This window comes from Orycteropus afer, unplaced genomic scaffold (genome assembly GCF_000298275.1).
Source record: "Orycteropus afer afer isolate SDZICR_OR568_19922 unplaced genomic scaffold, OryAfe1.0 scaffold00118, whole genome shotgun sequence".
NCBI classification, from domain to species: Eukaryota; Metazoa; Chordata; class Mammalia; order Tubulidentata; family Orycteropodidae; genus Orycteropus; species Orycteropus afer.
In genome coordinates this window covers 5,612,248-5,639,486 of record NW_006921705.1, presented here as the reverse complement: position 1 = coordinate 5,639,486, position 27,239 = coordinate 5,612,248, and the positions used below count along the sequence as shown (strand labels likewise).

At 38.2% G+C, this 27,239-nt stretch overlaps 1 protein-coding gene across 1 annotated transcript in view; it reads right to left on the bottom strand.

Annotated features, from left to right (window-relative positions):
* Window positions 1–27,239, bottom strand: part of A1CF (APOBEC1 complementation factor) — a 71,090-nt gene that overhangs the window by 32,549 nt on the left and 11,302 nt on the right. The window contains exons 2-5 of the mRNA XM_007944025.2: window positions 18,021–18,155; window positions 15,594–15,724; window positions 8,938–9,176; window positions 1,232–1,396 (exon numbers count right to left, since the gene is read on the bottom strand). Coding sequence (XP_007942216.1) covers window positions 1,232–1,396; window positions 8,938–9,176; window positions 15,594–15,724; window positions 18,021–18,155 — 670 coding nt within the window. The remainder of the gene's footprint in view (window positions 1–1,231; window positions 1,397–8,937; window positions 9,177–15,593; window positions 15,725–18,020; window positions 18,156–27,239) is intronic.

The window sequence follows — 27,239 nt, the reverse complement described above, 5'->3', positions numbered from 1 at the left end:
TGGCGCGGGATCGGGCAGTGTTTCGTTCTGCTGTGCATAGGGTCGCTATGAGTCGGAAACGACTCGACGGCACTTAACAACAACAACATTGCTGAATCTGGTGTATGTAAACACATTTTGTCATGTGTTCCTTTTATCAGTAGCATCGACTAACAGTTGGTGAAATTAATATTCAGCAGAACAGTCTTGGGGAAATGCTCAGTTGGCCCTTGTTTCTTGAAACGCTTTACCTGTCTCAGAGTCATAACTCCTACATGGAGAAGAAAGAGGTGGGGAGTGTATCTTGTAGCCTAGACGCCTAGCATGGACACTAAAAAGCATTGACAAGATGAGTAGCGACTAATTATCTCCCCAGCCCCACTTTTCCTCTTTTTCTTTTTCTTCCTTTTCACTCATATGAATTTTATAAAATTAATTGTCACCTTCTTATTTATGTACTTAGAGCCACGATTATATTCCATTAGACCAGCAGTTCTTAACTAGGGAAATTCCTCCCCGCTGCCCAGGGTACATTTGACAATATGTGGGAGACATTTGTTTGATTGTTATGACTTGGGTCCTGTTAAACCTCATACAATGCACAGGACAACCCCCAAATTAAGAATTATCTGGCCCAAAATTTCAATAGTGCTGAGGTTGAATAACTCTGCATCAGACCTATAGTTATAGCCATGGATTCACTAAGTTAATAAATATTTATTAGCATCTAGTATGCTCCAGGCACAGAGACAAGGATGGAGGAAACAATGGGAGTGAAAAAAAACCTCACAGAGGTTATAGTTTAGTGAAGTAATATCCATTTGTCAAATAACCACATTTGTTGTTGTTGTTAGTTTGCTTTGAGTCGATTTTGACTCATGGAAACCCCATGTATTCCAGAGTAAAATTATTCAATAGAGTTTTCTTGTCTACAGTCTTTATGGAAGTGGATCGCCAGGCCTTCTCTTCCACAGTACAGCTGGGTGGATTTAAATCACCAACATTTAGGTTAGCAGTCTAGCAAAAACTGTGCACAACCTGGGGATGTAAATAATCACATAGATGAATGTAGTATTGTAACACTGATAAATGTTATAGGAGTATATATCCATATTTTCTAATCCAAAGATAGGCATATGGTTTAAGTAGTTTGCATGCAATTAAGAGGATGATATAAATACAAGCTATCTTATTTAAAGAATATATATCTAAGCCACTTTTTGAAAAAGTAATCCTGCATGGCATGTCCTACCTGGTTTAATATTGTTGAATTCCTTCTCAATCATTTCTTCAGATGTGGACAGCATAAGATTTCTTACGTATAGGATTTTCACTGAAGACATTGTGTCTTCATCAACCTCTACTTCTGGCTCTGCCCAGTCTACTGCAATAGGATGTCCCCATAACTGAATTCTTCCTAATGAAAATGATTACAAGTATGATTAATTACATAGAAATCAGGACAATACTATATTGATTCATACTGATGGCCTTTTAAGTTGAAACAATGCTTGAGGCCCTGAAAGGGCAAGGCAATTAATATGAAAGGAGGTGATTACTGAGCTTAAGAGGCATTCTAAATAAAGATAAGATTTGGCTAGAATGTAATTGAGTGTGACTAGAGGTTCCTTATCATTAGGGAACTGGGCTATAGTTTAAAAAGGAACAGAAGTGAGGCAGTAGTGCACATGTTTGGGTATTGAGGCACCTCCCATAGTGTGATGATAATGATTGAGGAGGAGATGATGGAAGGAGAGAGGAAAAGAAAGGATTTAGAGCTCAGACACAGAACTTGACTCCATCCGACATTAAAAATGCCACAAGGAAGTGCATCTGCTCATGTTGGCATGTGTTGTTACATTGGCTAGTCACCACCACTGAGTTGTCCAAAAATTAGTACTCAGGGAAGTCTGGGTAGGACTCAAGCACCCTTGGTTTATGCTCTAAGCCTCACACCTGGTCAGGGCTCAGGCCAACTGTTCATCCTAATTCTCTGTCAGAGAATAGACAACTTGGGAATCTGAAGAAAAAAAAAAATATATCCAAATTAAGAAGAGAGATGATGAGGACAGGAAGAGTCTATGATGAGAAACTTAACTCTTCTTAAAAGGGTAGTTGGTATCCATGACTAAATGTATTCTCATATTCCTATAGTTACAATTTATTGAGTGTCTTGCAATGGTATTTCCCATGTGTTAACTCAGTTCCTTCTCACAGTACTCTTGTGGGAAGGGGAATGACTCACTTTATTTTACAGAAGAGGAAGTGAATTTAGTGAGGATAGCTTGCCCAGAGCTGTTTCCCTGCCCCAACTCTCCTCTTTGTTTTCTGTGACTCAGCACCTGTGTACTCATCAAACACCCCCCCCCTCCCCCTGCCTCTTCGGAGTTGCTGTTGAGCTGATTTCAACTCAGTCTGTCACAGTAGAACTGTGCTGCATAGGGCTTTTAGTGGATGAAGTTTTGGAAATAGATTACCAGGCCTTTCTTCTGGGCTGCCTCTAAACCAAAACCAAATCAAACTCACTGCCATCAATTTGATTCCAACTCATAGTGACCCCCATTGGGTTTCCAAGGCAATAAATCTTTACATGAGTAAATTGCTCTGTCTTCCTTCTGTGGAGCAGCTGGTGGGTTTGAACGGCCAACCTTCTGGTTAGCAGGCAAATGCCCTAGGCACTGTGCCACTAGGGCTTCTTGCAATACCTCTAGGTGGACTCAAACCTCCACACTTTTGGTTAACAGCCAAGCGTGTTAATTGTTTGCACCACCTGGGGACTACCCTGTATCCCTACACAGCCTGTATTGATGCTGAGGTGCTGAAAAGGGAGTTAAGGATAATTCAAGTTCTAAATTTGATTGGAAATCTAGTTGGTTTCTCATTAGTCATTTGGAACAAGCTATATCCTAGAAGTAATAAAGAGCTTGACAAAATCAGGATTTGTTAGTACAGTATCAGTAAGGGTTTGGTTGCTTAATTATTACACATGAGAGGCCATTATTTTCAATCAAATACTGAAAAGCAGTCAATAAGAGCAACTGTGGTGTTGCCATCTTAAAATCCAAATGGAGTATAAACAAAACCTAATGAGTTATCAGCTCATCCTAGAGAGGCTGGCTCCTCCTTGTTCATCTAGTTGCTACCTTATTCTGTATTATATCTCAGAAGCTAGTTTGCTCTGTTACTCTCTTCACTGTCCTTCCTTTTTATTCTTTTCCCTCCTCTCCTCCTCTCTTCCCCTTGCTTTCCTTTCCCTTCCATAATGGAAGTCTTTGCCATCAAGTCAATTCCAACTCACAGCAACCCTATAGGATTTCCAAGGCTGCAATCTTGATGGAAGTAGACTGCTACATCTTTGTCCTCTATCGTGACTGGTGGCCTTGAATCACCAACCTTCCAGTTAGTAGCCAAGTGCTTAACCACTGTGCCACCAGGGCTCTTTATTCTTTACATAACCCTTGTTATTTGTCTTTTATCCCAAGATACCTTAGGCTTCCAGGTAGCTCTGGTTTTCTGTAGCCATGTGGTTTTCAACCTTGACCCCATGTTACAACCACCTGGTAGAGCTTTAAAAAAAAACTGATAACTGGGCTTCACCTAATGGTGGGTTGGAACCAGCTCCTACTGGCTTGCAAAAATACAAAGTTAAATTTTCAGAGCTTTGTGAGTCAGTGGTAGCTTGAGATGACTCACAATAGGAATATTAATACTATGAAAATCAGTTAATGCTACAAATCAGGGCTTTGATTTTCCCTCGGGGGCCATTGTTAAAGATTTACCAGCTCCTACTCTGGTAGCATAGTGGCTAAGACACTTGCCTGCTAACCAGACGGCTGGCGGTTCAAACCCACCAGCCACTCCTCGGAAGGAAGGTTGGGCAATCCTACTTCCGTAGTGATACTGCCTCGGAATCCCAAGGAGGGGTTGCTATGAGTCAGGTATGACTCGATGGCACATAACAACAACAACAACAACTGACACTATGGGAGCTATGGTGGCATAGTGCCTAAGGCATTTGACTGCAAGCTAGAATGCTGGTGGTTCAAACCCAACAGCCACTCCTCAGAAGGAAGACTGGGCAATTGACTTCTGTAGAGATACTGCTTCAGAAACCACTACTCCCTCCAATTTTGATAGAAGTGGTTTGGACATCAGAATTTTTAAAAGCTCCTCAGTTAATCTAACATGCAGCCTCATTTCAGAAGCACTAGCCTGTTGGCTTTTGTGTTCCCAGTCTGAGACTATGGTAAACTTGTGGATCTCAGGAGTTGAGAAAAGGCTAGGGTGGACAGAAGTGAGAGGAAGTATGGGAAGCAGTGCTGTTCACAAACATCTTTGTGAAGGCTCTGGTGAACTAATGCTCCTGGTTAGGAAACATAACCTTTCCAAGCACCAACTTGCTCATTTATAAAATTGGGATGATAATGTTGTGTGCTGTCAACTTGATTTCAAACTGCCCCATAGGCTATCCAAGGCTGTAAATCTTTACAGATATTGGCTGTAAATCTTTCCACTGTGGAGCAGTTACTGCGTTTCAACTGCTGACCTTTCGGTTGGCAGCTGAGCCTTTAACCACTGCACCACCAAGGATCCTGGAATGATAGTCATGCTTACTTAATAAGGCTGTTACAAAAAGAAAAGACATCATGCATATAAAGGACTTTATCACTTTTAAATGGTGGCTTCAGTAATTTACTCTCTTCTTGATATTTTTTCTACATTCAAGTATGTCTATTTTCCCCAAATACATGCTGAGTACAGTGGTTAGGTATTTTGCTTTTTGAAATTCCTCATGTCATCTAGAAGAGAGAAGGTACGTTGTAGATGCTTAATGAATGTTTATTGACTGAGCAGTTCTCCAAGTGTTCCTAGTCACCTCCCATGCAGGTGAATTCTCAAATCATTAGCTGATTGATTTAGCTTGGGATCACACAGCTCAGCTGCACAATAGTCATCCAGAGAAGTTAAAGCATGAGTGACTGAACTCTACATCCCAGAGCAGCAGATTTTGTTGGTAAGAGGTTGTGTTTGGGCAGTGGTAGTGTTTAAAAACCTCCCCAGGTAACTGCCAGGATGAGCAATCATTGATAAGATCACTGGTTCTAGACCAACAAGCATCAACATTTCCTGGATACTTGTTCTAAATGCAAATCCTCTAGTTCCACGCTGTTGTTGTTATGTGCCATCGAGTCGGACCCGACTCATAGAGACCCTCCCCCTCCTTGGGTTTCCAAGGCAGTGTCACTGCAGAAGTAGATTGCCCAACCTTTCTTCCAAGAAGTGGCTGGTAGGTTTGAACTGCCAGCCTTCTGGTTAGCAGACAAGTGCCTTACGCACTGTGCTACCAGATTCCCATGCTAGACCAGCTAAATCATGAACTCTAGGGGTGGGGACCAGCAATCTGTGTTTTAATAAGTCTTCCAGGTGATCTTTATGCAAGCTAAATTTGAGAATCACTGATTTAGAGTATGAGAATTTAAACCTAAAATAATGCCAAGCACTGTTAAAACTTTTTTTCTGAGCATCCTTTGATAGACTTTGAGTTGGATGCAACTGTTTTGTTTCATACAGAGCTCAGCAAAGATGCCTTTTTTTCAAGAGAGAGTTGCCATTGTTAACAGAGGAGGTGGGTGGCTTGGGAGCAATTACATCACTTCTCACAATAGTTTTTTGTCTCGACTATGAATCAGTTCAGAAGGAAAAGCTGCTTGTGTTCCTTGCTTATCAAGCTTCTTGAAGATCTCCTCATTCTTTACAACTTGGCTCTGCAAAGGTTGCCAATTACTGAAAACCTTTGTTGTTGTTGAGTCTTCAGTGGAGACTTAAATAAGTCAATTGGTCCAAATGGATAATAGATTTTGCTCTCTGATCTCACTGGAAATAAAACAGTTTTCCCTGGTGGATTCATTCACTGCTGTGCTTCAGCTGGTAGTTTGCTGATGAGGCATGCTGAAAAAAACCACCTCGGCCAATAAGGAGCACTGGTGATGCAGTGGTTAATACATTTGGCTGTTAACCAAAAGACGGCAGTTTGAACCCACCAGTGACCCCGCCAGAGAAAGGTGAGGCAGTCTGTTTCCGTGAAGATTCACAGCCTTAGAATTCTATAGGGCAGTTCTACTCTGCCCTAAAGGGTCGCTATGAGTTGGAATCAACTCAAATGGCAATAGGAGGCTGACTTCAAGTGTCACAGCTGAAGGTGAATAGCAGTGGAGAGAGGTAGGTAGCACCTGTATTGTTAGATCCAGGACAGGGAAGCCATAGGGAAAAGTCAGGACTTTGAGTAGAAGTATAATAAGTGTTTTATACTTTCTGAGGCCCAGCTGCTCACCCCTGCCCCACCTAGTCAGCTCAAGTTACATAGACAGAACCAGCAGGCTGTGTTCTTTAAAGAGATGGGAATTTTATGGGAGGTGAAACCTATTTAAGAACTTTTGTTGTCTGCATCCTGAAAACTATTTTCACCCATTCTAGACCCTCTGTTGTCGTCATTCTCCCCACCCCTAAATGATTGTACGTATTGTTTTTAGTGGTAATAAATGGCTCCCTCAGTTGAGGGAGAAAAATGCTCACTGTTGGCTGGCATAGTGGTGGTGGTTTCTCAAGAAGGTGGTGACTGACATGAGGCTTTAAAGATCATGAGTGAGCAGAGAAGAGGGTACAGGTCTTTCCAGTAAGGGATACAGTATTACAAATAAAGGAGACAGAAATGAGCTTTGAAGTGATTAGGATCTCGAGGAGTCTGTCCTGATATGGGGACTATCATTGGGAAAAAGAAGATAGCAAGTCTGATTGTGAAGAATTGGGGCTATGTGAATATTCTTGAACTGGCAAGTGAGTGACATCATTTAGTCTTAACAGAATTCCTAATACTTGCAAGCACTTGTTGAAAAGATGACATATTTTGGAAACATTAATTTCGTGGTAATGTTTATGGACTAAGCAGAGTGTGAAGTGTATAAAAGAGAGTAGAGTTGGGAAAAAGAATTAGGAGATCTTGAAAAATAATCTCATAGCGACCCCTCCTTGGGTTTCTGAGGTAGTATCACTATGGAAGTAGATTGCCCAACCTTCCTTCCAAAGAGTGGCTGGTGGGTTTGAACTACCAGTCTTCTGGTTAGCAGTCAAATACATTAGGCACTATGCAACCAGAGCTCTCTTGAAAAATAATCTCAGGCTGAACATACATGTGTTTAGACCACAGTGGTTGCCTGAGAACAGGATGGATACAGGGAATTTTCAATTGCAGAATTGTTGGTGTTGGGGAAGAGAGGAGTTGAAGAGAATAGAAAATGTTAAGTCTGGGTTACTGAGAGACTAGGCATGCCTTTCGAGGAGTTCAGTGATTCTATGGGCCCATTAATCAAATGACTTGACCATTGGGTAGTATAGAATAAAGAAGCAGTTCATAAAAGTTACAACATGAAAGATGTCATCTCTTTAGTAGAGTCAACATTTTTTGAAGCTATCTCATATTTTTCAGTTTAAGCTGATTTTATGAAAATATTATTAAAAAATCTCTGCCCAACCCAGGCACCATCTCTCAATTTTAAAAACTTCTACAGAGCTAAGCCTATCTATTTCTATTGGTTTGCTTTGTTTTTAAGAACATGTACAAAGGAAACATAATCTAGGTGTTTTTGTTGTGGGCATTTTGTTTTTATTTCTGGTGGCTCTCTCATAATGTGCATAAGAAGACTTGATCCCAATGTGCCTAGTCTATCATTATTTGAAATTGTCTTATAATTTTAATATTAATTCATTTTAATATTATAATGGGTCAAAAAAGATGGTGGTCTCCAAGAAGATAGGTAGAAATCCTAACCATTGTTACCTGCAAATGTGATCTGATTTGGAAAAAATGGTATTTGTAGATGTAATTAACTTTGGGATCTCAAGATGAAATCATGCTGGATTAGTTTTGTGGATTTTAAATCTGACAGGTGTACTTGTAAGAGTGAGGCAGAGGGAGATTAGACAGACACAGAGGAGAGGACTCTGTGAAGACTGAAGGCAGACACTGGGAGTTTTGCTGTCACAAGCTAAGGATGCCTGGGACCACCAGAATCTGGACAGGACAAGTAAAGATTCTCTCCTGGAGCCTTTGAAGGAAGCATGACCCTGCCAACTCCTTGATTTGGGACTTCTGGTCTCTGGAATTGTGACAGAGTAAATTTCTGTTGTTTTAACTCATGAAGTTTGTGATCATTTTTACAGCAGCTCTAGGAAAGTAATACTTTACTTCATATAAATCTTAGTGAATATTTTCGAATGAGTTGAGGACTTTAAAACCATTTTTTTTCATAAACTGATCTGAGACTGATCGAGGCAGTAGCATGCTGAAATCTTTCAGACTCAGGAATCGATGGTTATTGCCCAAATGGAACCAATCCTATGGGTGCAGAAGATAACAAAGGTTCTTTCCTAAGGAGAGCTATTATTTCTCTTCCTCCAAATTAGAAAATATTAGATACTAGGAAGTCATAATAAAAGTATATTATTTGGTAGTCATTGGGATAATGTCTCACTTGAAGGTTTATTATTTCTTCATTGTAATAGATAATGTGCCTTATTTCAAATAAGCCTAATAACAAAAGCTGCATACAAAAATTATTATTATAAAGAAGATTCTTTACTTTTAGGATTCATTGTTAGGGTGCTATAGCTTAAAGTACTGGGCTTCTCCAGTGCCTTAAGATGCTAACATAATGTAATGCTCCTCTGGTAATGTAAGTTAGCTTCAATGCAGAGAATGGCCATTTTTCAGAACCCAAGCTGTGCAAACATCAGGGAATTGAATATGTTGTGAGATGGATAAGGACAAGTTTAATATACAACATAAACCAAGATATTGAGCAAATAAAGAACAAGTATGTGTTTCTTTGCTAATAAACACAGCATTCTGAAGCAGACAGGGTAGGGTAGAGATAGGTTATCTTTGAGGAGGGGGTTAGAAACCTGGTAACAGTTTCCTTCTGGCCATGGCAGCTGCCCGATGACTCTCATACTCCACAAAGGCGAAGCCCCGGTTTTTGGTTTTATCTGCAGCACTTGGGTAGACAATGACGTCCACAACTCCTTCAGTGACTTTTTTCATCTCGGATAGGATTTCTTCTCTTTTTTTGTTTTTTGGGATTCCCCCAACAAACAATCGGCAGTTGTCCACACTAGCACAAACTCCTAAGAGACGCCCATTTCTGCAAAAAAGAGTAGGCATTTTTATTGGTGAGAAGTCTTGTGTGATTCAGATTTAAAATATAGGTAGAAAATGTATGGCCTGGACCAGATTTGGTCTGCAAATGTGGGGTGTTTGGTCTCCACAGTGCTTAAAACACTGTTTTGGAGAGTTATGTTTTCTTTTGAGAAATTGGAAAATCTGTCCATTACTTCTATATTTTTATAGGAAAACAATTATCTGAAGCTGAGTAGCATCTACTAGTCTCTTTAGTTGTGGATTCACAAATTTTCTTCAGTCTTCACCAGTCCCTAATGTACCACCAATACTGTGACCAAGAATCATTGTCTTTACTCTTGGCCCATTTTATTCATGCCTGGTCTCTGGAGGTATTTGAGTTTGCAACCCCTGATGCTCCCTTTCTTTTTCAGATAAATAGAGAAACTGTTCTAATATAATTTCTATTAAAAACATCCCTTACACTTGAACACATGTTTACATCTTATTTTATTTGATTCACACAGGAGCTTGTGAAATGGGCAGAGTGGTTTATTTCTATTTTACAAATGAAGAAATTGAGACTCCAAGAAATTAAGTGATTTGAGTAAAATTATATAAGTTTTAAGGTATAAAACTGGCCTTGGGCTCTCATGCCTTGTTTCTTTCACTTGCAGTGTTGCTTACTAACAAGTTGTAGTATGCTTTAATTAGCAGAGGAAAGACTTAACATTTTCTGGAAGACATTTGGCAGAATGTGTCCAAAGTCTTCAGTGAGCACCTTTGGCCAAATAATGCCTTCCCTATGAATGTGTCCTAAGGAAATAGAGATGAGTGAGCAAGGATGTTCATTATACTTGTAATAGTCTTCAAATTGGAAATTGAAGGAATATATTCACAGTAAAGAACTGATTTAGGATATCTTAGCTGAGGTGATACTGGCTTTGGGCATTTCTTCATTGTGTACAATATTATGGGCACTTAATGCCCATAGCCACTCCCTGCTGTTGTGCTGTTAGGTGTTGTCGAGTCAGCTCTGACTCATAGTGACCTTATGTACAATAGGATGAAACACTGCTGGTTCTGCACCAGCCTCACAACCCTTGCTATGCCTGAACCCATCATTGCAGCCATTGTGTCAATCCATCTTGTTGAGGGCCTTCCCCTTTTTTGCTAACCCTCCACCTAACCAAGCATGATAAACTTCTCCAGGGAATGGTCCCCTCTAACAACATGACCACAGTTGGTGAGATGAAGTCTGGCCATTCTCAATTCCAAGGAACATTCCGGCTGCCCTTCCTCCCAGACAGATTTGTTCATTCTTCTGGCAGCCATGGTACTTTCAGTATTCTATGCCAATACTACAACTCAAAAGCATCAACTTGGAAGAGGGAAGGGACCATCCACTTCTCAAAGAATTGGCCAATGAAAGCCTTATGAATAGCCACTCCCTAGGTCATCCAAGGGAGCTCTGGTGGCATAGTGCTTAAGGCATTTGACTGCTAACCAGAAGGCTGATGGTTCAAATCCACCACCAACTCCTTGGAAGGAAGGTTGGGTAATCTACTTCTCTAGTGATACTGCTTGGAAACCCAAGGAGGTGTCACTATGAGTTGGATCTGATTCAATGACAGTGAGTTGGATTGGGTTGGGTAGGTCATCCAAAAAGGAGCTCTGGTAGAATAGTGCCTAAGGCATTTGACTGCTAACCAAAAGGTTGGTGGTTCAAACACACCAGCCACTCTGTGGAAGGAAGTCTGGGCAATCTACTTCTGTAAACCCAAAGGGGTTTGCTATGAGTCAGAATTGACTCGATGGCAGTGAGTTTGGTTTGTTTTTTTGAGGCCACCCAAAAATGACTCTCATCTGTCTGAATGCCCTCTCCTGGTTGAGAATCACTGGTACAAAGATAAGCATTTATATCTTAAATACTATGCGTTCATTCAAAATAGTAAAGTAGAAGAATGTTTATTGGGTAGGAAAAATAGTTTACATTATGTTGCTAGGCTGATATTTTAAAAACTGTAAAATAAATAGAAGATAATTTTGATTAAATATATACAAAATTCTGGAAAGATAGATACTAAAGTCAACAGAGTAGTTATCTTTGGAAAATGTGATTATGGAAAATAATTTTTCACTTTTATTACATTGCATTTTTTAAAATGTTTTCCATGTGTTGTGCATTAGGCTGATATGACTTTAATAACACAATTATTAAAAAATGGATAAAATGAGCACTGGTGGCGTAGTGTCTAAGACATTTGACTACTAACCAGAAGGTTGGTGGTTCAAACCCACTAGCCACTCAGCAGAAGGCAGACTGGGCATTCTACTTCTGTAAAGATTTCCTGCCTCAGGAACCCAAAGTGAGTTATCATGAGTCAGAATTGACTCAATGGCAATGAGTTGTTTTTTCGTTTTTTTTTTTTTTCGTTGTTGTTGTTACCAAAAATTATTCATCTATCATGAAATAAAGCTCTCAGCTAAGTGAGTGGGAGTTTGTCTGATATCTTGGAACTTGTCACTCTTGGTTGTGTGGCAGGCATTTTGACTAGGATTGAGTCACTGTCCTACGAGTCTCTGATTCTTTGTTGAAGAACTAAGAACCATGTATCAGATCCATAACAGGTACATTGCAGTCTAGTGAATATTGATCCAGGAAGGTATGTTTTTTTTGGGGGGGTAAGGGTAGGGAGGGAAGAGTCAACAAGTGACCTTTCAGTATTTTTTAACTACACATAAAAATATAATTTAGAAACTATATTATTTTTTATAGTTTTGGAGTCAGTTAGGTAATACTTAACACCAAAGGGAAATTTGAGTTTCCATATCCTATTTTTAAATTGTGAGGTTTATCAGGCACCTTTCCCAGAATTACTTAAAGAACCAGCTCATAAAAGCTGGCATGACTTTAATGTCTCTAGAAGCCAGGCATTTAGCTGATGCTTGGTGAATATTTGATGATGGGGATGATGATATGACAGTTATGGGTCTTTTCCAGATAAGTGCCTTCTGTTGAGTCTCCATCCCTGGAGAAGTGGTAGCTTAATGCAAATTGAAGGTTATTTTCTTTTCTGCAAGGAAGGTTCTCATTCCAGAAGGCCTGCCCATGGCAGAGTGTAAGTAAGAGAGGTTGACTCGCGTATCTCTATTCTGCTATTTCGTATTTCATTAACCATACTCTCTAATTTTTAAATTCACTCTGTGCCTTCACTTTGCTCCTGGCATCCAACATGAACTTTGAATGGGATCTTGGTCAATTATTTTCTCTTCCCAAATTCCTAGTTATATTTCTCCTTTTCTTCCTCCCCTTCTCCTGTCCCACCACCATCATAACTGTCAGCAAACATTTATAGAACACCTGTGCGCGTTAGGCCTGAGCTTTTCATGCACTATCTCATTGATTTTTCATAACATCCTTCTGAGTAAGGTGTTTGTTAATCTCTATTTTATAGATAAAGAAACTAGGACTCACTATTACTATCAATGACCATGGGAAATAAACTGTATTAATTATTTATACCCCTCTATTTTCAAAAAGTATAGAGAGCTCCCAGTAGGTAATACATGTTAAGTAGAAAACCCTGTTAAATCCCCTATAAAACCAGTTTGCTTTCATCTCAACTCAAAAACCATTTTGGGAATAGCCCTTACTGTTAGGATGTCCAGTTCCATGAAAAGACCAAGGAGCCGGGGAACCTTCCAATCCCTTAAATCATATAGCTGTAATATTAAAAAGATATATTAAAATATAGCTTTGTATAGCCCTTTGCAAAGTATTTTAATATTCTTTTATATGATGGATGCTCAGAACAGCATTTTTGGATTAGGTGCTAATGAGAAAAATGATGTTCAAAGAGGTTAAAGATTAGCTCAAAGGATCCTGGGCTAGATCTCAGCTCTTCCACACTCCAAATAATCCTCCATATACCAAGCTCTTTTAGGACCATGAGGCATGTGTGAGCAAGGAACTTACTTTGTATTCTAGAGTTGGCCCTGCTTCAGAATCTTTCTTGAGACTGAATGGCTAGGCCACTGTTGTTAGTTGCTGTTGAGTTCATTCCAACTCATGGCCACCCCACATCTGGAGAGTAGATCTGCTCCATGTTGCTGTTGTTTGTTGCTATGTACCGTCAAGTCAGACCTGACTCATAGGGACCCCTCCTTGGGTTTCTGAGGCAGTATCACTACAGAAGTAGATTGCCCCATCTTCCTTCTGAGGAGTGGCTGGTGGGTGTGAACCATCAGCCTTCTGGTTAGCAGTCAAGTGCCTTAGGCACTATGCTACCAGAGCTCACTAGGGTTTTCAAAATATGATCTTTTGGGAGCAGATCTCCAGGACTGTCTTCTGAGGTACCATCAGGTGTGTTCAAACCACCAACCTTTTGGCTAATAGTTGAGCACTTAACCTTTTCAGCCACCCAGGGACCTCTCTAACTCACGAGTAGTAGCCAAATCCAACTGATCTTCCTGTGGCTAATGGGTTAAAGAAAAATGACCCAGTAGTTGATTGATTTACAGAATTATAAGGATAATGTACGGCTTATTTGGGGCCTCTAAGAAGTGGGAGAAAAATAATGGTGGGCAATATACTCCCTTAAATCGAAGAAATCATTAATTTAAAAATGCATTTCTATTTCAGAAAAGGAAATAGATGTAAAGCTACAACTTAGAATTGATGTAATATTGATGGCTTGATGTGATTTGATGTAATATTGACGAATTGACACAGTGGATGTAACAGTGGGCTCAAATATAGCAACAATTGTGAGAATGGTGTAGGACCAGGTAGTGTTTCATTTTGTTGTATGCAGGTAGGGTCGCTCTAAGTCAGAACTGGCTTGGCAGCACTTAATGAAAACAATATATGAAAGCTCAACCATTCCAAACACTAGGTTAAGCATTTAAAAATCTTTATTAGATTCCCACAGTAAACACCTATGTAATACAGATGAGGAAACTGAGGCGCAGAGAGCTTATTTACGGGAACTCAAATGAAGGCTGCATGACTCCAGAGCTATTGCTTTATAACCACTGCACTAATCTCTCTCCCAAGTGGCACAGGTCTTCCTGATTTATAATCATTACCTCTCCAAGGAAGGTTTTAGAACCCAGAAAAGTTCATGTGGTTAGTGCTATTTCTAATTTATAAACATTGGTTATTGATTAGGGTCACTTAGGTGCTGGCACCCTCTTCTAGTGTCATGGTTTTAAACACTGTATTTGACTGACTCACATATTTTTGTTCCAATTGTGACCTCTCTCCTAACTACAGAACACAAACAACTACCTCCACATCTCCCATGGGATGGCTAATGTGCATCTCCAACGTAAAATGCTCCATGTAAATGTAAAATGCTCTTCACATGTTTTCTCTTATTTCCCTAGTCTTTTCCATCTCTTACTGAAACTGCTACATTCACAGGTATTTGTGCCAAAATTCTAGATGTCTTCCCTGAATCTTTTCTCTCCCTCTCACTCACATCCAATATGCAACTAATCTTGTCTATTGAGCCTCTAAAATATAACTCCAGGTCTGACCCTTTCCACATCTTCATTATTAACCCCTTAATCCAACCAGCACCATCCCTTGTCTAGATCTACCCTACTTCTAACTGGTTTCTATCTTTCAATTCGCACCCTGCTGTAGTCCATTCACCACTCAGAAGGCAAAATTATATTTTATAAACCCATAAATCTAAGTAGAATTCTCCTATAAGTTTCCCTTTTATTAGTATAAAATCTGAATTCTTCATCCTGGTTTAGAAGGCCCTCTAACTCCCTGCCTCAACCCTCTTCTCTATTTTCTTTGGTCAGCCACATTGGTCTTTGTGTCCCTCTAACATATTATGCTTGCTCTCACTTTGAGGCCTCTGCACTTGCTGTTCTCTTTCTCTGTAGGTCTGATTGTCATGGTAATTCTTTTCATTCAAGTCTAAGATCAAATTTCAGTTCCTGGAGAGAATTTTCTTTATATCACCAAGTTAGTTACTTCCTCACACAGCTTTATCCCATACCTTGGTTGTATTTTTCCACAGTCTTTTAAATAAGCTTGTATATTTATCTCTCTTTATTATGAGAGTAGGAAATATATTGATATATTTGATGGATTGACACAGTGGCTGCAACAGTGGGCTCAAATACAGCAAAAAATATAGCACCTTGATATATTTCCAGTATTCTAAAAAGTACTCAGTGCATATTTATGAAATAGATATATAAATTTTGTTTCTTTGGGCATTTCACAGAACTTAGTTTGACCTCATCTAACGTTGATATTAAAGGATATTTAATTAAACTGATTTTTATAAAAAGAACCAGCCTATTTTCTTTCTGACTAGACTATCTTTTGCATGCATTGCAGTAGATAAGCTTGACAGAAAAATAGATATAATTGCATCGTAAGATTCATTTTTAATCTAGAAGAGATGGCTCTTACCTAATTTCATAATTATTAAGTTGCTTGATTGCATTCTTGGCTTCCTGTTTATTTGAGAATGTTACAAAAGCATAACCTCTATTGTTGCCATTAAAATCCATCATCATTCTCATTTCATAAATGTTACCAATCTATAAGAAACAGAAAAGAGATCATTCATATTTGTACGTTTTCACTTCCAAACAAACATGTGGAAGTATATGCATGCAATGTGCACACACACACACACAGTGTTCTAAAATCGGCCTCCTACTAGTATTTGGCATTTGCAACCCATGTGAAATGGTTCTCATGTTTTCATGCTGGGTTCAGATCAGTTATCTGACTCATGGGAAAAGTCAAGTACAATAAAGAAAATGTGTACAAGTAACACTTCAGCTTGAGTTAAACAGAATATATTTTTGACAAAGTAAGTGACCCCTTGCCATTCAGTTATCTGAGGATTCATGCAATGTTTAAGGGACCTAAAAAATACATTCACCATGAGAAGAATACTTTCTTGGTTGATTTTTATCTTGCCTTCTAAACTAAGCTTCTGGAGTTTTCAAATTTTTATTCTTAATTGGTTATGCTCTACCACTGATGTTCAATACAAAGACAATGAACATTCATTTGGAATCTTGCTAAATGAATATTTTAGCTGTTTTTTTTTTTTCTCCTCACCATTGAAATAAGCATAGAAGACATGCTACAGAGGATGACTGGGGAGTCTCGTTATTTTGTCAGTCTATTGAAAAAAAACAAACCAAACTCACTGCCGTCGAGTGGGATCCGACTCATAGTGACTCCTCCTTGAGTTTCCGAGGTGGTATCACTATGGAAGTAGATTGCCCAATCTTCTACCCAGGAGTGGCTGGTGGGTTTGAACCACTAGCCTTCTGGTTAGCAGTCAAATGCTTAGAGTTTTTACACAAATGACATAAGTACAGACATTCCATTGTTGGAAGGCCAATAATTCCATTTCCTGTTCCTCTGGCTGCAGCTGCTCTACTGGTCCACATGCCACTCCCACCTCCCATCCCCACTGTTCTCAAGCAATCCAGATTGAGAACTTTATTATAGCTGGCTGCTACAAGAAGGGGTGGCCCAAGGAGATGTGATGGGTATGTGCAGGGAGAAGAGGTGTCATTAAACATGACATTACTTTAGTAGTTGGTTACTCCTTGGTTCAGCACCCCCTCAGCCTATTCCAAGATATTTAGCGATGGCCACCTATTTATTCTGGGTTTATTGAGAAAGAGTTCGAACATGTTTCATTCCTGTGTTTCAGGTGCAGTACATGAGATTTTTATAGGACTAAATCCTCATAATTTGTCCATATGCCAAGTGAGATTGTGTGTGTAAATTTTGGAGCAATTCTGAATTGAGGTTGATACACACAGAGAGACGCTTGCATGCACACACGCACACACACACACTTAATTTGCTATTTAGGGGAAAAATAGCTAACCTCTCTTTTATACAAAAATTTCCTGACATGTAGTTGCTTCTGAGAATCACTTGATAAATTATAGAGAATAAATGTTAAGAATGGGGAATCTACTTCTATAGTGATACTGCCTTGGAAACCCAAGGAGGGGTAGCTGTGAGTCGGATCTGACTCGACAGCAGTGAGTTAGTTTTTTTAGTTATTCCTTCTTTAATTTTGGATTTAGAAATAAAATTCCACTTGGAATTGAAACTGTGGGTATATTTATTCATTATTAAGTATATGATGACTTTGAGAAATCAAGTTCACAATCTTGTTTATACATTAAACCAGAAGGGGAATTCAGATTTGTAGAAGAAAATTTCATGCTTATAGGCACATGTATGTTTAGGAGCTCTGGTAGCGTAGTGCCTAAGGCATTTGACTGCTAACCAGAAGCCTGGCAATTCAAACCCAGCAGCCACTCCTCGGAAGGAAGGTTGGGCAATCTACTTCCATAGTGATACTGCCTCGGAAATCCAAGGATGGGCCGATTGAACAGCAGTGCGTTTGGTTGGTTTTTAGGCACATGTTTGATCTTGATGAACATATACATTCTGTTTATGTGGAAGAGTTGTATCTTATAAAGCCATATTAAAATGTCAAGTAGGAGCAATATCAGATTTTAGGTAGGTTGTAGTGTTAGTCTAGATTGGTAGATGAAATTTCAGTGAGATGGGTATGCTAGTAGAGAGGTGGAGAATGAGAAACAGATTTGAAAGTCAATTAGCATCGGCAGCTGAAGCTTTCAGTAGCAAGACAAAGAGTTGAGTAAAGGCAGTGATGATAAAGAGACAATCTCTACTGGCTAGAAAGCTCTTAGCATTGTCCATGATTGAAGAACAACAATTTGAAAAAAACTTATTAATGATCAAGAAGAATGAAATGAAAGCAAAGTGAAGAGAGAATAGTATTTTTCTCTCGAACAATAAGAAAACCTACACTAATTTCAGACTCACCTTTTCACATAATGGTATAAGTTCATCCTCAAAAAGATCTCGGGGAAGTTTTCCAATAAAAATTTCACAGCCCCTTTCTGGGGGTGCAGCATCCCATCCAGGCGGGGGGCCACCATATTTTCTTTGTCCATTTTCCTGAAAATTCAGAGTGGAGGGCAAGTGTGTAAGGGAGAAAAGAGAATGATAGAATCTTTAGTTTGATTTCCTAGGTTATTTTTCAAAATCTTTTCATAACAAGGAACATATTTATTGTAGTTAACTGATCACAGGATAAAATTAAAGTCTATTTTACATGGGTTTTAAAACCATTCTTTGTGCCTCAGAGACTTGCTTGAGATGAATATTGTGAAAACTTACAAAGTTCTGGACAGATACAAAGGATTATTCTTGTTTTTTGTTGTCATACAAAGTCGGCAAAGTCTGATCATGGAGGGATCTGACTGCTATTTGAGTCAGGGGCTCTGATTTAATGTGAGGGCTACATGGTGTGGTGGGCTACATGGTGTGGTGGGAAGGGTGCTAGAGCTGGATGATTTGGCTCCATCATTCACTAACTCAATAGTTGTGTACTTTGGGTACTTGTCTTACTGGTCCAAATCTCACTTCCCTCATAATCAAAATGAGGATAATATCAGCTTTTGATTAAAGGAGATAATGCATAAAATATTCATGGCATAAGCCTTAGACTTGGTACACATTCACTGGTGATGCATTCTTTTCTTGATTTTCTGAATTTAGGTTGTTCCCTATGCCAAGCAAGGCAATGTGGTCACCTAAATGCAAGTGTTCTGAGGATTAACATTCAAAGGAGTGGATGGGCTAATTTTGGGAGTAGCAGCTAGTGAGGGACTGAAATCTCTTTCTACCGTTGACAAGAGAATGAGTGACTCTTATTAATGTTGAACTTCTTTATGGGAACAAAGCTGTTCTCAGTTCAAATGGAATTAACTGTGTTTTTTTTTTCTTTGTCTGAACAAACTCTGGGTAACTTTAATGGCTTTTCAGGTGGAGAAATAGCATTGAAGCATGTCTCTTTGCAGTGCTACCTTTGTTGTTCTAGAGATTAAGGACCTAAACGTAACTTTAAGACCTCAAAGTGACTCACTCGCTGCCATTGAGTTGACTGAGACTCATAGCAACCCCTCCTTGGGTTTCTGAGGCGGTATCACTATGAAAGTAGATTGACCAACTTTCCTTCCAAGGAGTGGCTGGTGGGTTTGAACTGCCAGCCTTCTGGTTAGCAGTCAAATGCCTTAGGCACTACACCACCAGAGCTCCCCCTCAAAGTGAAGTACAGGCCTAATTCACCATGACTAATTTGGAGTAATAAATTTGTTTAGGAAAGGTAAACCAAACACTCTCCACTTAAACACATCCAGAGCTCTTTTTTCATTATATTTTGTTGGCATTTCTGAAGAAAGGAAGATATAAGGGGACCAGAGGTCAGTATTTATTACTAACTTCTATAACTAAGACATTTCAAAGTTTTATACCATAAATTATGCATGTTGTTGAAAAGAACAGAATAGAAAAATGTAAAAAGGTAAAAAGAAAACTTCCCCAATGCATCCCACTGTGCACCCTTAGAAATAGTTGTTGGTACATGCTTTAGTCTGCTTTTCCAAATATTTTTCTTTGTATATTGTTATGATATGTCATTTGTTTAATGACAACGTTTTGTAAATCAGTTGTTTAAAATCAAGGTGGAGCAATATGAAGTCAAACTAAAAAAAGATCTTTATATAGAGAATAGCAACTTGAGTATTTTGCAATTATATTATTTATGATTTTAGCACAAATGTTCTTTGGTTCACAGTATTTAAATATCTACTGTCATGACTCACTTTTTTATTCCAAATGATTTATACCATGTTGCTTTAAATAAATGAAAAAAAAAAAAAAAAAGTCAGGTAGGTATTCTACCTTACCGTTCCAACTTTTTACTTCAAATAGTTGAGTGTTTTTGATCTTGTATTAAATATTTAAATTTTTGCCTCAAGAGTTCTTATATTTTTTCTTACTGTATATTCATGCAGGGATACCCAATAACAAAATGTTTGGTATTACTGAGATATATGAGAGATGAAAAGTTTTATACTTATAGGGGGTGGGCAGGGAAATCCTTAAGAATTTAGTGATCTATTGCTCAACCAAAAATTTCCTAAAAATATAAATTTCATGTTTTCAGGGACATTACAGGCTTGCTTTCTCATTCCTCCCTCCCTCCTTCCCTCTCTCCTTCCCTCCTTCCCTTCCTCCCTCCCTCCCTTCCTTCCTTCCCACTTTTCTTCCTATCACTTACTCTCTCGCCCTCCCTCTTCCCCTGGCCTCTTCTTTCTCTCTTTCCTAATAATACCAATATAGCAGAAGGAGTCTTAGTTGGTGCATTGGTTAAATGTGGAGCTGCTAACCAAAAGGTTGGCAATTTGAACCCAAACATCTGTTCTGCAGGAGAAAGACATGGTGATCTGCTCCTATAGAGATTAGCTGCCACACAACAACAAACAAACCAAACCCATTGCCATTGAGATCATCCCAACTCATAGTGACTCTACAGGGCAGAGTAGAACTGTTCCATAGGGTTTTCCAAACTGTCTTTACAGGAGCAGACTGCCACAACTTTCTCCTATGGAGTAGCTGGTGTGTTTGAACCTTTGACTTTTCAGTTAGCAGGTAAGCATTTAACCACTGTTCCACCAGGGCTCATTCCTTAAAAGATTACAGCTTAGATAACCTTTTGGGACAGTTCTACTCTGTCACATGAGGTACTATGAATCAAAAATTAAATATGTAGCACCTCCCAACAATGTGTCAGACATGTTTTAATCTACCCAACAATCCCATGGTTTAAAGGCTATTATTATCCTCATTTTCCAGAAGAAGAAACTGAGATGCACCCAGGTTATGTGGTTGGGAAGTGGAGGAACCAGGATTCAAAGCCAGACCTCTTGGCTTAAGAGTCCATCAAATTAATGGCTACATTTTACTGCCTCAATATGTGAAAATCTGGTCATTTCAACAACTACAGGCATTAAAATACTTCTTACTTTTTGAAAATATCTATCATACCATTAGATAGCAAAGTCTGCTGCATTTATTCTTTTTTCCAATTTTTAATACCTTTATTACACCAAGCTTTAGAATATATCTCACATCTGTTGCTTTCGGAGAGACATATTTCTATTGCTCAACATCCACCTCCCTGGGGCAACTCTCTCTCCATTTGGGTAATAATGTATCTTCTGAACCCATTTCTATATAACTTAAAATACCTGGGGATATTCCAATAGATCACTGGAATAAACTTAGTATAAATTTGCAAGCATTCTTACCTTTCAGGTTGAGGCAACAAACTTTCATTGCATAATACAGAAAAAGTGGCTATTCCAGAAATTCTAATTTGACAAACTTTGTCTGAATGTTTGAAAATAAACAGGCAACCAACAGATGACCTTTTAAAACATTTTTCCTTTAGACTTCCTTTCTTGCTATAATTGCTAAATATGTTACCAACCAGTTTTGTGCTTATTGTGTATATAGAAGGATTTATCTGCTTATAAGCCATAATGATTCGGCTGGAAAGGTTATTAATAGACTTATTGGGTCTCTATGGACACTTGAAAAAAATTACTGAAGATTTTTTTTTTTTTTTTTTTGATGGCAGAGTCTGATGGGTTCAGAGATGTCTCAATGTGCGCGCACTGGGGGAGATATTCTGTGAGCCTCCTGCTGGGCTTGGAATGCGCCAGTGGTGGAGGCCCAGGCCAATTTAAGACAGGCCTTGGCGTCAGTCATGAAGCTAGAATAGCTGTCCATTACTAGGAAAGGACAGTTGGGCGCTGGATTGCTGGTATTTCAGGCACTATTTTTATAGTTGAGGAGTTTAAAATAAAGTACAGTTATAATTGCTCTTTCTCCTCCTGGCTGATGTCCTTCTCAAAGGATGCACTCCCCTAACAGTACAAATGTATTAATAGTTCAGAGAAAAAGATTAGAGATTTCTATTTTACACGAGAGAATGTTCATTAAGCTCAGGGAACTTTTTTGTTTCCAAATGAAGTCTTAGAAACTATTTTCTCTCTCTAAAGTCATATAATAAGTGAAAACAGTCAATTACGTGAATTAAAAATTGAAGACCCAATTTTGAGAATAAATCCAAAGGCTTTAATTTAAATTTTGGACACTAAACCTATCCACACAGTTTATATGTCAAGAGTGTCCAGAAATTTCTTCTGTCACAGATATTTAAGCTTTCATAGGGTCTTCAAGAGATTAGGTATACTGTCTTTTCGACCTGGGATAAAACCACATAACTTTCTTCAATAAATCATCTTAGCAATTAAGTGTCAATGTGAATGTTGAAGGAACTGGATCCATTTTGCCACCTCACATCTGAACTTTTGACACATCTGGGAATCTGGACTAAATGACTTTTCATTTAGAATGAAAATGCTATATACTTGCTTTTCTATCTTCCATTGTGGCTCAGACAATTCTGATTGTAATAAAATAAAGTAAAATTGCAATTGTGCAACTTTAGTGTTGAACACTCCATGATGATGAATATATTTTATTATGTCAGATCTATAATACGGTTTTAGCTTTCATTCCTGAAAGCTTAGCCTTGAAACTGTTCCTCCAAACTGAAAGTTTCTGTGAACAAATACTATTTAATAAATTCATTTTGTTTAATCAGTCAAAGCTAGCTTTTGTTACTTGCACATAATAACTGAAGCAACAACTACTAACCCTAATTGAGCCAGAAACTGTGTGAAGTGCTTTACATATATTAACTCATTTAATCCTCTAAATAATACTATGAAGATGCTACTATTATTATCCTCATTTTACAGATGGGAAAACAACAAACGAGCACAAAGCATTTTTAAAATCACAAAAACAGTAAGTGGGAGAGGCAAAATTTGAATGTTGAGTCCTTACTTATAATTATTACACTTTTACATTGGCCCAATATGCTCATTTTACAGATGAGAAAACTGAGTCTAGAGAGAGTATGTGATTTGTTTAAAGTCACATTGGTTTAACTTATTGCAGGAAACACTAGAATAAAGGTCCCTTCACTCCTAATCTAGTGGACTTTGTGACATATATACTATTCAAAAGCTGTGATGACTTTTCTTGTCAGGATTATCATTCTCATAATTCTACTTGTTGCATGCTATATCTACCTTCTTCTTCAACTTCACCAAACATGGAGTGGAAACAAATAGTTGATTTAACAAATTTTAAATCAGTAATATTATTGGTGGCATGATGTTTTCCTCCTCAAATGTGCCAATTTGTAAACTGGAGAGTATTAATTAATGAACCTCATTCAATCTGCTCTATGCTGAGCAGTAATTCCATTTCCTTTATTGGTTCTTTGGGAATTTTATATTCCAAATCTGTAATCATTTCTGTGGTTCTTTTTGATTCTTTGTGTGTGTGTCTGTGTGTGTGTGCCCATGCACGCACATGTGTTTTCCCCACTTTCTGAGAGGGAAGAAATTGTGTGTTTTGCCTTACTAAACTGCTTTCAGATGGTCTCCCATCCATATTCTATTTGCGTTTGTATATATTTCGGCTCCTATTCTCTCAGGTACCAGTCAATCTTTGCATACTTGGTGACTATCTAGCCTTCATGAGCTTGCCAGTCATCAGGGCCACACCTACAATAGTGGGTACTAAGCTCTAGCCAAGCTTCCATGGACCATTCCCAGAGTAGATGCTGATGTGTTGATAACCTCTCTCTGGGGTTTCCTTTGCAGTTTATGAGTCTATGCCATATTTTCCTAGTTAATAATTTGTGGGACCAAATAAAAGTCTTTGGTAAATTTGAAACTATTTCTATTCCTTCTCACCTATATGCCAGATCCCTCATTCATTATATGATGGGTTCAAAGGAAATCTAAGGAGCCTTAGATAAGATGTACCAAAAGGACTCTCTTAGATGGGATTTTGCCTTTGGTCTGTTTACAAAGTATTTATTATCTGAGGACAGTGTTGTAAGAAATACTCATTTTGTTAATTCTGTGTAAAACATAATCATTTGTTTTATGTATTTAGTTTGCTCACCTTCACATCTTGTTAAGATCGATGTCTTCATGTTGGGAGTTTTTAGAAAGTAGAATTCATTTAACCTATATAATCTGGAGATTGGTATTATCCTTATTAAATATTTTTGTAACACATGCAATATGAATGTTAGATGTTATTTTTTAAAAAATGTAGAAAGGATAATAATGATTATTATATAATAATTAAATAAATAGGGTATTGAAATTTATAGACATGGGGAATTAAGAGTTACAAAGAGAGAAAAGGCTAGGTTATTGCAAAAGAGACAAGGATGTGGCATCTTTTGACCTCCTCTAACTACACAAGAGGAAGACAGAATCACCATCAGCAGCCCAAGGCCTGTTCCTATGAGGCCAGACATGCCACTACCCTACAGGCCTCTTATCAACCTTGATACCAACCATCCCTTTCACAGCACCCACCACTTCTCTGCTGGGCTCAATAATTTGCTGCAGTGACCACACAGAACTCATAGACTATGGGGTTTATTAGGGAAGCACCAGGCTATGATTCAAGTTCAGGAATGCACTCAGTCTCTCTCAGCTGACTATCTCTCAGTCGGTCATCTCTCTCAGCCAGCCGTCTATTTCAGTAGCACATCTCTCTCTCTGAAGTGCATCTCTCTCGTCTCTCTCTCTCTCTCTCTCTCTCAGCAAGCACTTCTCTCTCACTCAGCAGTCAGAGAGATTCCTTCTGCCTCTAGGAGGGGTCCTTCTGAGCGTGGCAGAGTGGTCAAAACCAACCAATCCCAACATCAGAGTTCCACATACCTGAGAGAGAGCGAACTTTGCAGATTAGTTTGTACTGCTTCAACAGAAATATCCCAGGTGGGTAACTTTAACAGTCAGGTACTTAGTTGCTCACAGCAAAGTAGGAGTTACAAAGACTATGGCTATTGTTGTTGTAGTTATATGCCGTTGAGTTGGACCCGATTCATAGCGACCCCTCCTTGGGTTTCCAAGGTGGTATCACAACAGAAGTAGATTGCTCAACCTTCCTTCCGAGGAGTGGCTGGTGGTTTTGAACTGCCAGACTTCTGGTTAGCAGTCAAGTGCCTTAGGCACTATGCTACCAGAGCCATACACTGAAATTTACTACACTACAGGTTTGAACATAATGCTCCAATTTTAATTAACTTTAGTTTTATTATCATCCAGACTAATGTTTCTGAATGTGAGGTGGTATTAAGTAGTTTATAGGCCAATATATTTTTTTATTAGTTATTCATTTATTTTAATGTGCATTAGAAAAAAAAAAAACCGTGTGGTTTTTACATTTACATAGTGAGAAAAAGTTTAAAAATAAACTCAAGCAGAAGTAGTTGATTTAACAAATTCTAAACCAATATTATTGGTGGTATGTATCTATGGCAAAAATCATGAAGAATGATGAAAATGACTTTTGACTTTTGGCTCTTAAAATATATTCATTTATTTCACATTCCACAAAGCCCTCACATTTGATCTTAAAAAAAAAAAAAAAAAAAAGTGTATTGTGGTTTTCCCAAGGAAACAACTTAGCAAATTACAAATCATGTTCCTTTTTCACTTTGTAAGGCTGACTGTTGAAGACCTATTGCCCTGGAACATAACCAGGAATTTCACTTTAAGTTATGTATGCTCTTACGGAGGCAGAAACAAATTTATGTCATCAAATTTATGCATTTCATAATATTTTTTCTTAATGGTTTCCCTTTACTTTAGAGGATAAACTGTTGCAAATTACCCCCTAGAAATTGACGATCTCAATTTTTGGAAATGTTCAAAAGCAAGCAGTCTTTTAAAAATAATATTCTTGTAAAATTTTTATATGATTTAAGTTTTGAGGCATCTCATAGGAATGTTAAATTCAAGAATACCCTTCAATAAACTTTGAAATCAGAAGCATTTTCCGTGTGTGTGTGTGTGTGTGCATGTTTCTTCATCAGACGAAAAGTAAAATGCCAATTCACTCTTAGGGCTCTCTGTTTGCATTTTACAGTAAAGTTTATGTAATGATATACTTCAATGCATACATTTACTTTTTTTTTTTTTTTGAGGCCACAGTTTCTGTGCTCCTGCTGACTTCTAGTTCTGAGCATATGTCTTGATGTATTATTCTAATATATAAGAACACTAAATTCCATCCAAAAAATAATTAAGTGAAAGCCTTGGTGAGTCCTTCATTCATTTGGGTCCTTTATACTTTTGTAATATGTGATTTATTTAATAGGCCCATCTAACTTTTTATTTATAACATCCGTTAGTAGATGCAATTTGCCTGTTTGAATTGTCTCTATAGTGGTATCTATAATATTGTAATAGGCATGTTGTTGTTGTTAGGTGCTATCGAGTTAGTTTTGACTCAGAGCAACCTCATGTTCAACAGAATGGTCCTGTACCATCCTCACAATTGTTGCTATGCTTGAGCCCGTTGTTGCAGCCATTGTGTCAATCCATCTCATTTAAGGTCTTCTTCTTTTTCACTAGCCATCTACTTTAGATAGAAGTTGTGAACCAGGTTAAATGACTTAAAAACTGTGCACTGGTAGACAAAAGACACAATACAGAACATTTGGCTAATTGCTTTCTTACTCTTTGTAGTTCCACAGATGCCAAAGACAACCATAGGGAGAAGCATTTGTGTTTTGACACGTAAGAAATTTCACACTACTATTCTTCTCCTCACCAGACCTCTTGAATTTTAATTTCTGAAAAACTGAGTGACTTGACAAGGTTCTACCTCTTTTCAGACTTTAATTTCCTTATCTATCAAGGAATGTGGTTCACTAGATGATTGCAAAGGTCCTGTTAGGATTAAGGTGCTTGTGGAAGGGAAACTGACTTTGACAGTACATTTAAATATGGAAAAATAAAAGATATTTTGTGAGTTAGCCAATTGGAGCCTTAAAGAGAATGTTGGAATTTTAAGAATGAGTCTATCTCCAATTTCATATCCACATGACAAATTTTCTATTAATTACTTGATTTTATTTGCTTTGATTCACTTTTTATTTAAAGAAACTTATATAAAAAAGGAAAATATGCATTTTTCTTATAATTGGAATATCAGTATCATTTTTCACAAATAAAAGATAATCATAAAAACAATTATAAAAGAAAAAAACTACAACCAAATTTTAACTAGATACCATTGACTGCT